The sequence below is a fragment of the Python bivittatus genome, unplaced genomic scaffold, assembly GCF_059951505.1.
Source record: "Python bivittatus isolate LINGU-HERP-01145 unplaced genomic scaffold, Pbiv_v1 ctg000480_np1212, whole genome shotgun sequence".
Lineage (NCBI taxonomy): Eukaryota > Metazoa > Chordata > Lepidosauria > Squamata > Pythonidae > Python > Python bivittatus.
In genome coordinates this window covers 53,224,235-53,239,227 of record NW_028277075.1, presented here as the reverse complement: position 1 = coordinate 53,239,227, position 14,993 = coordinate 53,224,235, and the positions used below count along the sequence as shown (strand labels likewise).

Sequence of the window (14,993 nt, the reverse complement as noted above, 5' to 3'; positions counted from 1 at the left end):
CAAAAGTTCAGACATGCAACTTTTGTGGGTTTAGACTGGAAAATACAATCCACGTTGTTGATAAGCAAGAAAGAAAGTAACCTCAGTTGCATATTTGCCTTCCCTAGGCTGCTAATTTTACTGTTTATCAAGATGAGAAAGCATTAAGTGTCCTTTGCATTCTTGTCCTCTCTTTCTTGCAGCCTCTCTGAGGCTGCTTTTTATTAAAGTTTTTGAAAGGACACACCAGGGAAAGGAAGTGATACGTGACCTTTATGTCTACCTTGATTCTGAAATTGTCATCTCTTTATAACTTGAAGTCAATGAAAAATACTGTCTTACTTATTTTGGAGTTGCTTGGACATCATGGTGACGTCTTTTCTAGTTTGAAGCATTGATACAAAGTAAATTGTATTTTGAAGGAGATCACCCAAAACTTCTGGCAAAGAAATATTTTGCAATCCAGAAAGTCTCTGGTTTGTGACGCAGTAGAAATATGGACAATAAATACATAATTTTAATATTTGAAATAATGAACATGGGCATCATGTTAATCTATTTCTCTTTAAAGGAGGAAGCAGGATTACAGAGGCATCAAGAACCCATGTGTGAAGAAACTAGCTCAGAAAGTGCTTTTGCTACTAGTAGCAGCTCAGAAGACCCATCGCCAGGTATCCTGTCTTCATTCTTTGGGAAAACTCTATGCTGGCCTCTTAAGGTGACCAGGGATCTGCTTGATCTTCCAAGACGCCTCTCTAACTGGATGCATGGTTTCCTGCACGCAACCAGACTTCATTTCAGGGACAATGCATACAACTATACCTACTTGTATGAACTCCTAAGCTTTAGCATGCCATTCATTTTTGTGCTTCAGGAGTTACTTGTCCATTTTTATGGGGAAGTGGAGCTGTCATATGAGGATATGCTTGAATTGGTGAAGAAGTTTTTCAAGCTTTAAAATCCTTCTGAATCTTGGTCGTGCCTTTCAGATTTCCAAAACAAACAGTTTTTTGTTTTTGCACAAGTATTGAGATTTCAATTTAGTAAGTGCTTTAAATGAGCCCAAAGCTCCATGGTGCAATTGTAAAATCGTTCAGTTTTTGTATTGGATCATGAACATTAGTGTCCGAATTCATTTCCCAACCATGGAGACGCTATGAAGGATATTTTTATAGATTTTTTTAAAAAACGTAATATGGATCTATTTCTAGTTAAAAAAAACAGATATTCCTCTATGTTTACATTTTAATATTCTTATTTTAATGACTGTGAAAGGAAGAACTTTCATACATAGGGCAATAGCAAATCTTTACTGTGTAGGGTTTTTTTTTGAAAACTGAATGTGGCACATACTTTTTCTTTGCCTACCTTTGCTTATCTATGGGGCTACTGTCTGCATCAGTTTTGTTTTTTTTTAAGTTCAATAGCCCATAACAATTTTATTGATGTCTCTTTGATAGACCCTTTGTGAACACTGGGCATTTGCTATAATGTTTATGAACAAATTCAAACAGTAAATATTAGACATTAGTTGATTAAAGCAAACCAAAGTATAGCCTATATTTATTTTTCTCAAATCAACGGGCAGTTCTGATAATTTATATTAGAGATGACCTAGAGCTGATATGGAAGGTAAGACTTATCTATGTTAAAATACTTCTCAATCATTCCTTTGACAGTTACAGGCATCAGAATACTATTAAAAAAAACCAATGGAATAATTTGAGATAAAGAGGGAGAATCTTTTAGTTACTGTTACTAACTTCATAGATCTTTCTGACACCAGAGAGTCTCATAGAAACTAGGATATGGCTGAGAATAATAATATATTCACATGATATAAAAGCCATATTTGACTGAAAGAGAAAAAATATAAGGCCTTAAATTTATTTTGCCATTATGTAAGTTTTATACAGGAGATATCTGTGGATAATTTAAAATAAAACTACTTAGGATGCAGAAATTCCTTTTAGTTGACTGTTTTTTTGCCCTAATTTATAAGGGAGAATATGTGCCTCTTCAAAGTCTTGGACAGCTGTAGAAAATAAAAATAAAGTCCCACTAATAGGCTTGCACATTCTGTAAAAGATTCAGATGATCACAGCTGTTGGCTCCTGAAACTAAAACCAGTTTGACTTTTGGCTGATAGAAAAATAGCGCTCTTGGAATATATGGCTGGTTCTATATACTCTTCCGATGGATATTCAAGTGCATGAATGTTATTTGTATAATGGATTCTTAACTTGTCATTAAACAGGAAAAAACAACTTCATAAAACCCATCACTACAGCTAGCCTTTTAACAGGTTAACTGATATATTGGAATTATTCTTAAATATAACATGCTGTTCTATTTTAACTTTTAGTCCCATGAATTCTTAATTGGAAAATTGTCCTATTTATTTCATTGGAACAGAGAGATCTAGTATTAAGTAAATTTAATCTTTAATTAAATGAACAACGATGCAAAGAGAGTTTTCTTAATTATTATTAAAAGAGGGTTAAGTTTTGCTCTATTAAAGATTTGCTTACATCTAAGAATTTTTGGTGGTCCTACCTCATTAGGGCATGAGTTCTCAGACTTTGTGATATTGTGACCCCCTAAAATGATAAATGAATTTGTGTGACACCACTCCCATGAATAAAACCATTGAGCTCCTCCTCGCTAGTAGTAATTGTGCTACTAGTTTAGCATCAGCTGCACACAAAGTCAGGACCTGATCAGAACTCAGTTCTGCTGCCAACTTGTCTAGGCACAGTGGTGCTGAGTCTTTGAGTGCTTTTAGGTGCTCTGTTCCCAAGAAGCATGCCCAGATATGCATCATCTGACTGATAAGAGTGTCTGCACCATGGGGCAGGGGATTGAATTCAGGGAAGAACAGCCCATATGGACCATGGGAACTCAGGTTACTGCCATACCAATAAAACAAGGCTTCTTTTGTAACGGAAAGGTTTGGTTCTCCATCCTCTGTCTCTTGGTCATGGCATCAGGGCTTTCTGGTCACAGCTCTTCTGCAATGAGGAGTCCAACAAGTAGAGGAGCTGTAAAGGGTGTTTCCTGCTCTCTCACATATCCAGTCTTTTGTGCGTACTCTGCCCACCTCCCTTGCCAGACAATTAAACTGCCTATGGTGTGGCTACTGACTTGTCCAGGCAGAGTAAGAGTGCTTTGACAACAGTTCAAACTGGCCTGGGGTTAGAAATTCGAAAGAGATCCCAAGTCTCATTCTGTCTTCACAAACCAGCAGCTGCATCATTGAACTTCCTTTCCCCCTGATTGCCAGGTTTTTCCTGGTATTCTTCTGGAAGAGAGCATATAAGCTTGTAAAGGCTGGAGGGAAGCAGCAGTCCACTGAGGCACTCCATGGTTCCAGTGCTGTCTCCTGAAACACCAGCCTCTGGGGTCTTCCTGCTCTGATGTCCTTCATCCTGCTCACAGAGGCTGTCCCTGTTCTGGCTTTGGGCCTGGCTCTGGGCAAGCCTACCTGTCTGCCTTTCTCCTCTCAACTAGTAAAATGCATGGCTCCCCATCCCCCATCCCCAGCCTGACTATCTTAGCATGATCTTCTGGGCTGGGGCTGCTTTCTGCTTGGCCTCCCTCTGCCCCCCAGTCAGGCTTTTTCAGCTGTCTGTCTGTTATTTGCAGTCTTCCTTTTCTTCCAGTGGCTGTGGTATACGTACCAGCCTACCTCCTCCTGGCCTTGTAATTTGCAGCTCTCCCCTTCATCAACCATTGTCCGGCTTTTGAATGGGCAAACTCAAAACATTTGTGAAAGCCCCCAGCCCCCGATTTACTTAAGACCCTCCTGCATTAGAAACAAAATATATATTTTTATTTGATGTCTTTTTTCAGTTGACAAAATAAACTTTGTAGTTATTTCAGACTCCCAGGCACATACTTTCTGCTCATGCAATAGTTTTTGGTGTTCTTCCCCCATTGCACCTTCTCCAGAGTTTCCAGTCCTCATTTAAGAGGATGTGAGAGAAGGGAAACTTATCTAGCAGCATCCTGTGCTGGCAGACGGATACAACTGTATGCAGTCCATACCACAACTTGAAGCTGAATAAAGGTTGGCTCTCTGCTTGTGACCAACTTTTCTTACTGTATATATCTGCTGCCATTCTTGCAATTCAGCTATTGCATATCTCAGACTCAGGGAATGACGTGTCAGAATGGCCAATATATACCCAAATATTTCTGAATGATTTCAGGGCAACTTCAGGGTGCAGAAGTAACAGAATACAAATAGGTTCTGCATTGTCTGTTTCAATTGTATCTTCCAATCTTCAAAAAGTTTCAAACTTACCAAATTATATTCATATTTTATTTGTCTACATTTGATTCATTAGTTGCACCTTCATTAGTTAATGACTACAACTTCAGCTGATTTGTGTGTCAAACATTTATCACAAATGAAACTTTTCAGGCTCTTCCAGTATTATCTAATAACTTGAATGCAATGCACAGAAAAGGAAACAGTCCATTTATGCTGTCTGAAGCCACTGATGATCATTATACAGTACAACCTTGTTTATCCAGTTGTTTATCTCAGTCTAAGGGGAACTGTTTCTGAACCATTTTCCAGAGTGTATTGGATCACTGTAAAAAAGCCAGAATTTTATTTTGAGTTATGTCCAGTCACCTGTACACAAACAGCCATGTTCTATTTGGCTGCAGTATTTTGATACATGAAATGAAGGTTTCTTAGGAAAGCTTTAGAGGTGGTTTTGGGGTAAAAAGGAAGATGTGACCAATATAAATCCAAACTCAGTCTCAGATAAACACAGAATAATTTATTTTGGCCTAGGCATATGTGAAGTTGATTGTTTGAAGTCACACTCGTGTTCAGTTGCTATTTCAAATAACAAGAGTCTTTGATAACTGCTATTTGATACTTGAAAATTAATAAATATGGTTATTTAATATTACTTTTGGCTGATAAAAAGTATTATTGTGCATTTGCTCTACCTTGCAATATCAGTGCCACGTGTCTAGTACTTTATAATCAAAAATGTTCAGTTAGCTTGTTTTGACTGTCTTCTCTTTCCAATATTTTACATCGTCTTTAGTTCATTTCAACATTCCAGTGCTACAATCCCTCCTTGGCTGAACTATTTCTGGTGTAAGATTATTATTCTCTATCCTCCCTTTTTATCTGTGCTGTGATGAATCCCTAATACTTCCTACTAGTGTTTAAAAGTTTGGAGGGGTGTGTGTGTGTGTGTGTGTGTGTGTGTTAACTACAAAATAAGAATCTGCATGGTCACTTACCCTGCTTTGTAGCTGACAGTCCAAAATATGTGGCTTGTTTCCTTCCAAGTATCCCCTCTCCCCATTATTGCTAAACTCTCTGCATGCATTCCAACTTCTTTTAAAAAAAGAAATTATTGAAATCAAATCATAAGGCATTTCTATGGATTTTATTCCTTTTTTGCAAGAATTAAAATTTAATTCTCTAAGTATTTGTGCTTGGGCATCTGCATCTCCCAAAACTGTAGCTCTTGGTCTAGTAAATATTAGAAAAACCTGTTAGGGGATGGTATTTTAGTTTTACAAATCACTTTAACAATAGCTGTATAAAAAGTAATCTTAAAACACGAATCCCTGATTGTTTCTAACGTTCAGTCGATACGATACAGAGATTTAAGTAAAATCTGGAAACTGAAAGAAGCAAATTTTATTCCTTAAGGAATTTTAATACATTTGTCTCAAATGCAGATTGATATTGCTGTGACATCAGCAATAGTAAACATATTTTACAAGCTTCTGCATATAAATATAAAGGCCTGAAGGGGAAAAAAGACAGGATTCCCCCCTCCCACACACACACAAATGTATCCCTCAAAATCCTGTTTCATTTTCTTTCTTTCCCCAGGAACTAAGGAAGTTATTATGAAACATTTTATCTTAGAATATTGAATATAGTGCTTAATATGATACGTTTAAAACCTTTACTTTTTCCAAAATGGTCTCTCAGAACTCTGCAACAGAAAGACATTCCTATGCAGGTTCATTACCATTCCTATCCTGAGGAGAAACAGTATTTGGAAGAGAAAGATGCATGTTTCCCTCCAGGAGACAAGGCTTTTTTCATAAGAAAAGGAATGTCCTTCTTTGCTAGTGGGTTCTCTTAGTTACAGTTGGTGGAAGTTGTTAGCTTTTTATGTGTCCTTCTACCAGCCTTATTGGGTCTGAAAGGATGGAACGGAGCTGGGCAATACACCATGTTTATTTTATTTATTAGTAGAGATTAGAGTAGAAATAAGGAATTGATTGCTCTGCTTGTTCAGGATCAGAGAGTAATTCTAAATATTCTGGAATTGGAAGGAATCAGTCTGCTTTTATGACTCACAAAAGTAGTGAATAGTACAAAGAGACTGGGGGGAAAAACCCACTGTAGATGACTTAGTTGATATTTTCTGATTTTTTTTTAATCTGTTCAATCATGTCTGATTCTCAGAGACTGCCTGGACAAGTCCTCCAGTTTTCTTGGCAGGGTTTTTCAGAAGTAGTTTGCCATTGCCTCCTTCCTAGGTCTGAGAGAAAGTGACTGGCCCAAGGTCATCCAGCTGGCTTTGTGCCTAGGTGGGACTAGAACTCATGGTGTCCTGGTTTTCAAGTCTGATGCCTTAACCACTGCACCAAACTGGATCTCATAAAGTTATTTTCTGAACAGAGAATCCCAAACTCAATCATACCCTATTAAAATTCTTACCGATCTAACCATGTTGCATATTCATATTTCTAAAGTAACAAACTGATTTTAGTCTCTCAAGAATGCTAAACAAAATCCATTTTTTTCTTGGTTACAGAATTTTTAGAAATTTACGCCTCTGGTTCTGCTTACTTACACACTGCAGAACAATATTCAACATGGATTTTGTTAAGGAATCACATAAGGCTTAGTGCATACAGAACACATAATTCCTGTCTTAAGTGTGCTGGGCCTCAATCTTTTAAGAGTTGTACTGATTGCTTTGGTACAAGTCTGAAGGATTTTGGGGCTCCATAAAATGTTAAAAAAAGCTACTTTACAAAAATATCAGTGAAGGCTTTCAGAAATCACTTCACGGAACTTTAAAAGGTTCTTCTTTTGGTCACCAGAAGGAAAGATTAGGAAAGAGTACAGGTGTGTCCTAACAGAATGGTACTTTTTCTGCTGTGATTAACAAAAACTCTGCATGTTTGGGGCACCTGGGTCATTTGGGTTAAATTTTTCTCTCTACTTTACTTATTTCTATTGCAGATCTACTCATCTCTTAAACAGTACCAGTGAGGATTCTGTTCCTCTTTACCTTGTCACTTAAAAATGTTTCTGGAACTTAATTAAACATTTTTATTAGAGTGTTCTTTTTTTTAAAAAAAAATGTATATAACATTATCACATGGAAATTTGTATTTTGCACAGACTGAATGTTTAACTTTCTAATTTGGCTGTTAACAAATAAATCTGGTTCTCCTAAACACTGTTGCATCTTTTCTTCCTTTTCAACAAACTGCGTTGAAGACATACAGTTTCACCTTTGCTGCTTTTCTGGTTTTCATACAATGCTACTTATACTCAGTGTGGGCTTTCTTATTATATTCTTGAAAGACATTTAAAATGTTGCCAGAAGGACTGCAAAATCTGGGCTACAAGAATTTTGCAACCACTAGATGGCAGCAGGGACCTACAGCACCCTGCCATCTAGTGGTTGCCCTGATATTTGCAGACCTCATTACTGCATGAGTGGTAATATTTTACAATGTTGAGCTCAAACCTATCATCTGGCACTTCCTTCCTCTCTGGAAATGGAAAACTTTGGTTTAAATGTAGAATGTATTCTGACAGATCATCAGTTTACTTTTTGCAGATTCTCTTTGAGAGCTTGTGGCTTTGGTAACATTTCTAATTCTTCACTTTCAGTAAATGGATCTCTTTTTCCTTTAATCAGAGTAAAATATTTTTTAAAAAATGGATAATGAAAGCTTCAGACTGCCATTTTTAGCTATGAGATAACTTGATTAATTTTAATTGCAGCTGGTATTAGTGCTGATAAAGGCTTTACTGTGATTAAAGTTTTTACTGTGTTTAAGAGGCAGGAAATGTGTTTGGGAAACCAGGGCTCAAAGGGCTCAGGTCCTCATGATTGATTAAAGCAGATGACCTGGTCTTCTGACCATAGAATTAAAACAAAGGAGAACTTGAGAGTGAGGTTCTCATGATTTTAGTTAGCATGATGCTAAAGTCACTTCTGTACTGCAAGCCTGTGGCACAGCCATAACGGTCACTTCCTGCCTGAGAGATGTGCTGCAATTTCTTAGCCATTCATTGCTCAGATATTGACCAATAACTGAGTGTCTCAATTTCACAACACCCAACAAAGTAAATTAGAAGTGTCTCCCCCCGATCTTTATTTTGAGGAGCAAAACAAGTGGCTACAGCTCTCCTTTGTCTACAAAATGGTAATGTTGAGGAAAGTATAAGCATTAAGCATTCAGCAGCTGCTCTTCCCTCTGAGTAGCTTACTTCCCTTGAGTAAGTTCATCTCAATCATTGGTTAATTCCAGGGGAGGAAGGGGACCTACCATCTCTTGTCCTGCCCTTATTAGCTTATTAAAGTGTTTAAAGCAGTGCCCCCACAAAAGTATTAATTAGAAGAGCTTCAGTTTCACACTTTTTCAGGGCTTTCCTTGTTCGTTCTAACCTACCAATAGGCTCCATTCCCAAGTCCCTATGCAGGACTATAAAGCTTTGTTCTGTGCAGTGCCAACCCTTTTATTTGAATCAGCTGTGCAAGGGCAACACATGGTGGTTAAACATCTGGAGAGCTTTAACTTTCTTATATAATCAATTTTTTGTCAAAACATTCATAGGTTTTGTCTCTTAGGTGTTGTTTTTCCTGAATTAGACCACACTGTAGAGAAAATAATTCCGGTGTAGATTGGATTTCTTTCTACAATGACGCTATTCCCCTTTTCCAACCCAACCTTAAAACCTCCACCCTAAACCTTTGCTTATATAAACATACAACCATACTTTTCATATTTTGCCTTGGATAGTTGGAAGTGACTTACAATTTGGGAGGTATTCACTTTATACTTTAACAATAAACTGCTAGTACATTCAGTCAGGATACCTGCCATTAGTATAGTACCATGAAACGTTTCAAGTCCTTATTTATTACTGTATTTCTGTTCTGCTATTTGACATCAAGGAGTCAGAAAGGTGGTTTTAATAGTTTAACATGAAACATTAAAATGATTACTTCTCGACATAAAGGAATAATTGCTAGCTATATTTGATTTGACAAAAGCTATTCTAACAAGCACTTTCTATCACACGCGTATTATTCTGTAGGCCTTCTATTTATTATTTGAAAACCATACAATGTTATTCACTTTCCCTCTCAGCAAGCCAGTTTGAGAATAATATTTGGAACACCCCAAACTTTTTATGCTTGAGTCTCATATTTTATTTTTTAATAAAAGGTCTTTCCAACACACTTCCAAATTGTATAGAGTTTTTTTTTTCTAATAGTACACTCTTTGCCTTTATTCTACTTCTCACAAATTTTAGGTCCTTCTATATTTTTGTTTTCAGCATTTTCTTCCTTCTAAGGTGTCGCAATTGGGAGGTGGTAGGAAAGGGAGTGTGTGGAACTTTGGGTAAGTAATTGAGTTCAAAGACTATCAAATGGGCTTTATGTCGATGAATGTTTATCTGGAAGCTTTTGATGTACTAACTTAGGTTTTTCAGTCTGTGATACTCAACATACAAAGTATGTTGTGTTACTTTTATTGTTCACAAGCTAGAGATTGAGATACTCCCTAGGGCTGGTTAAATTGAATACATGAGATGAAGCTTATTGCCAAATGTTTTTCAACATTTCAGCCCATTACTTTTTCTAGGATCAGAATGAAATTGTATTTAATGGTAGACTTCATACTTTTGATCAGCATTCTTCAACTTGGTGACCTCCAGACCTGTTGGAACTACAATGTCCATAATTCTTACCCAATGTATCTTAAAGCTTTGTGATGGTTGCTTTAGTTATATTAGACATCAAAATATATTTAAATTTAATTGGTGTGCATGCAGTATCTGTACTACCGGCCCCAGGTGAACAGATTTTCTCCAATATGAAAAGATCCCAGCACACTATACTGCTCATATTTCAAGTCCTTGGGAGCTGACTTAATTAAAATAAAATAATGGGTTGGAAATCAACCATAAAATGGCACCAACTGAGGGGTATTTCATATATCTTGTGTGGGGATACTTTAAAAATAATTTGAAAAGATATGGTGTAGAGAACTAGAATTCTGGCAAAAGTAGAAGTTGTCTCTGAGAGGAATCAACATGAAAATTATATTCAATGCACTTTCCACACTTGTCACAAAATGTTAAGTTTAGTATAGTGTTTCCACCATCTCAGAAACTAACTAAAGGCTTTTCTCTTTATAACATACAGTACTGTGCAAAAGTTTTAGGCAGGTGTGAAAAAATGCTGTAAAGTAAGAATGCTTTCAAAAAGATATATTGTAATTGTTTATGTTGATCAATTTACAAAATGCAAAGTGAGCAAACAGAAGAAAAACCCAAATCAAATCAATATTTGGTGTGACACTGCCTTCAAAACAGCATCAATTCTTCTAGGTACACTTGCACAGAGTTTTTGAAGGAACTCGGCAGGTAGGTTGTTCCAAACATCTTGGAGAACTAACCACAGATTTCCTGTGGATGCCGGCTGCCTCAAATCCTTCTGTCTCTTCATGTAATCCCAGACAGACTTGATGATGTTATGATCAGGGCTCTGTGGGGGCCAAACTATCACTTCTAGGACTCCTTGTTCTTTACACTGAAGATAGTTCTTAATGACATTGGCTGTATGTTTGGGGTTGTTGTCCTGCTGCAGAATAAATTTGGGGCCAATTACACGCGTCCCTGATGGTATGGCATGATGGATAAGTATCTTCCTGTATTTCTCAGCATTGACAACATAATTGATCCTGACCAAAACTCCAACTCCATTTGCAGAAATACAGCCCCAAACTTGCAAGGAACCTCCACCATGCTTCACTGTTGCCTGCAGACATTCATTATTGTACCACTCTCCAGCCCTTCAGCGAACAAACTGCCTCCTGCTACAGCCAAATCTTTCAAATCTGGACTCAACAGTCGAGAGCACCTGCTGCCATTTTTCTGCACCCCACTTCCTATGTTTTCGTGCATAGTTGAGTCGCTTAGCCTTGTTTCCACATCAGAGCTATGGCTTTTTGGCTGCAATTCTTCCATGAAGACCGCTTCTGGCCAAACTTCTCTGGACAGTAGATGGGTGTACCTGGGTCCCACTGGTTTCTGCCAGTTCTGTGCTGATGGCACTGCTGGACATCTTCTGATGTTGAAGGGAAGTAAGCATGATGTGTCTTCCATCTGCTGCATTAAGTTTCCTTGGCCAACCACTGTGTCTACGGTCCTCAATGTTGCCCATTTCTTTGTGCTTCTTCAAAAGAGCTTGAACAGCACGTCTTGAAACCCCTGTCTGCTTTGAAATTTTTACCTGGGAGAGACCTTGCTGATGCAGTATAACTACCTTGTGTCTTGTTGCTGTGCTCAGTCTTGCCATGGTGTATGACCTGTGACATGAAACCATCTTCCACAGCCTCACCTTAATAGCAGAGTCACCCAGTTTTAAGCCTCCTACACAGCTGTTTCTGTTTCAATTAATGACTGTGTTTCAACTTACATATGAAATTGATGATCATTAGAATCTGCTTGGTATAATTGGTTAATCATGCACCTGACTCTAATCCTACAAGTTCCCTGACTTTGTGCAAGTGTACAAAGTGTGCAAGTGTAAGAACTGATGCTGGTTTGAAGCCAAAGGGTAGTCACACCAAATATTGATTTGATTTAAATTTCTGTTTGCTCACTTTGCATTTTGTAAATAGATAAACATAAACAATTACAATATATATTTTTGAAAGCATTCTTACTTTACAGCATTTTTTCACACCTGCCTAAAACTTTTGCACAGTACTGTATTTATCAAGATATTTGATATACCACATTAAAAAAAAAAAGTCTTATTGGAGGTCCAAAGCTATTTTATTCCTTGGTCCCACTGCCGTAATACTTGAATTCTGCTACAAAGACTTCTAACTAGACGTGCCCATTGTGTTAGGCTAGTGGATGTGTCATCAAGTTGTCATAGAAGTACGCATATAGATATATAGAAAGTTGGACTGGAATGAGTGAGTTCTCCATCAGATATTTTTTTTTTTTTTTTAACTGAGAATGGAAATAAGGCCTAGCATTATTTGGGTGATTTCTTTTATATTATCAGTTGGTATGAATGCACATGTTCTTACTAGAATGAAGAACATGGCTCTATGTATTTTACAAATGGATTCTCTAAGGAAATCTAATAGATAAGATCTGAGAAGGCAGGCATGTCCAAGAGTATATATATGTCAGGAAAGTGGTGTACTTTGTACAAAAATGTGAAGTTTTAGAAAAACGGTATATCTTTAATAGCAAAGTTAGATTTTGCCATTCTTAATATGTAAGATTATATAGTTGTACACAACTGTGAATGGAGAGAACTCATCCCAAAATGTTCATACGTGAAAGACTTACATGAAAACCAGATGCTAAAGAGCCAATAAGGAGCAAGAAGATCCATCTCTCAGGTGAGCTTTTTAAGGGGAGGGAGGTAACATCATTTCTGGCTTTTGGAGAGAGAGCAAGAGAAGAAAAACAACACTGTTGTTTTAGAACAACACTTTAGAAAACTTGGAATTAGAAGTCCAAAATTAAATTTAGCTTCATGAGAACTCGGTGTTCTGTTTTAAGTATGAGTTATGTTTGGATACAGAGTTTGAGCTGGAGAACATCAAAATAAAACCAACAGCATGCAAATAATGCTGTCCCTGCCATGTTGATAAGATGGTTTTTCATAGAATCATAGGGTTGAAACTTCATCTTGTTGGATAAGGCCCAATGCTCAAGCCTGTCAAGATCCTTCTGAACCTTGAATCTATCTTCCAAAGTGTTAGCAATTCCCTCTGACTTTGTGTCATATGCAAATTTGATGAGCACCCCTTCAATCCCCTTGTCTAGGTAATTTATGAAGATGTTGAAGAACACTAGGCCCAAGACAGAATCTGCCCACTGCGTGCTTCCCTCCACATAGATGTAGTTCCAGTAAGGACCACATGCTGAGTGCGGTTGGTCAGCCAACTGCAAATCCATCTGGTAGTGGTACTGTCTATCCCACATTGTTCTATTTTGCCAAGAAGTGGGCTGTGGTCTACTTTATCAAATGTCTTACTAAAATCTAAGTATACTATATCCACAGCATTTCTTTGGTCCACTAATTTGGTCACTTTATCAAAGAAGGCAATAAAATTTGTTTGGCATGACCTTTTCTTAACAAACCCATGCTGGCCTCTAGTAATCACCTTGTTCATTTCTAGGTGCTCACAAACCTGCTGGTTGATTACCTTTTCCAGGATTTTCCCAGGTATTGATATCAAGCTGATTGGTCTGCAGTTTTCTGGATCCACTTTCTTCCCTTTTTTAAAGACTGGAACCACATAATCTCTTTTCCAGTCCTCTGGCAGTTCCCCCATGCTCCAGAGCTCTCAAAGATTTCATTCAGTGGTTCTGAGATCACTTCTACCAACTCCTTCAGTACTCTGGAGTGTAAACCATCCAGTCAGGAGACTTGAACTCATTCAGAGCAGCTAGGTGTTCTCTAACCAATTCCTTACCTATTTTGACCTGCATTCCTCTTCTGTCTCCCATGGTGCTGATTTTGACAGATTGGACTATTTTTTTCCTTTTGTGTAAAGACAGATGCAAAAAAGGTATTAAGCAGTTCCGCTTTCTCCCTGCTGCCCATCACCTTCTTGCCATCTTTCTCTGTGGTATTGTTTTGGTTTGGGCCTTTATTATCTTATTTTTCAGAGTTTCCCAAACATCCTGAACTGTTTTCCCCTCTAGGATTTCCATCCATGGGATCCTTCTTCTTCTTTGTTGTTCAGTCATTAAGTCACATCTAACTCTTCGTGACCCCATGAACCATATCGTGCCAGGCCTTCCTGTCCTTCATTGCCTCCCTGAGTTTGCTCAGTTTCATGCTCATTGCTTCAGTGATGCTATCTAACCATCTCATCCTCTGCCGTTCCCTTCTCCTTTTGCCTTCAATCTTTCCCAGCACCAGGGTCTTTTCCAAAGAGTCCTCTCTTCGCATTAGGTTGCCAAAGCATCTGAGCTTGAGCTTCATTATCAATCCTTCCAATGAGCAGTCAGGGTTGATTTCCTTTAAGATTGACTGGTTTGACCTCCTATCAGTCCAAGGGACTCCTAAGAATCTTCTCCAGCACCACAGTTCAAAGGCATCAATTCTTCAGCACTCAGCCTTCTTTATGGTCCAGCTCTCACAGACATACACTACTACTGGAAAAACCATAGCTTTGATTATGTGGATCTTTGTTGCCAAGGTGATGTCTCTGCTTTTTAATATGCTGTCTAGGTTTGCCATAGCCTTCCTCCCAAGGAGCAGGCGTCTTTTAATTTCATGGCTGCAGTCTCCGTCTGCGGTGATCTTGGAGCCCAAATAAATGAAGTCTGTTACTGCTTCCATTTCTACCCCTTCTATTTGCCAGGAATTAATGGGTCCAGATGCTGAGATCTTAGTTTTTTAAATGTTGAGTTTCAAGCCAGCTTTTGCACTCTCCTCTTTCACCCTCATCAAGAGGCTCTTTAGTTCTTCTTCACTTTCTGCCATTAGGGTGGTATCATCTGCATATCTGAGTTTGTTGATGTTTCTCCCTGCAGTCTTAATTCCAGCTTGTGATTCTTCCAGCCTGGCATTTCTCATGATGTACTCTGCATATAAGTTAAATAAGCAGGGTGATAGTATACAGCCTTGTCATATTCCTTTCCCTATTTTGAACCAATCGGTTGTTCCATGACCGGTTCTGACTGTTGCTTCTTGGCCCACATACAGATTTCTCAGGAGACA

General features: G+C 38.0%; 1 protein-coding gene across 16 annotated transcripts in view; it reads left to right on the top strand.

Moving 5' to 3' along the window:
• The window catches only part of LOC103058722 (F-actin-monooxygenase MICAL2), an 86,143-nt gene extending 78,700 nt beyond the window's left edge, over positions 1-7,443 (top strand). For 15 of the 16 annotated variants that reach the window (XM_088145923.1, XM_088145922.1, XM_088145921.1 and 12 more), the window contains one exon: positions 551-5,042. In XM_088145923.1, the coding sequence (XP_088002049.1) occupies positions 551-937 (387 nt within the window). In that variant the 3' untranslated portion in view covers positions 938-5,042. The other variant, XM_088145917.1, reaches the window with a different exon arrangement.
• The last annotated feature ends 7,550 nt before the right edge of the window (positions 7,444-14,993 follow it).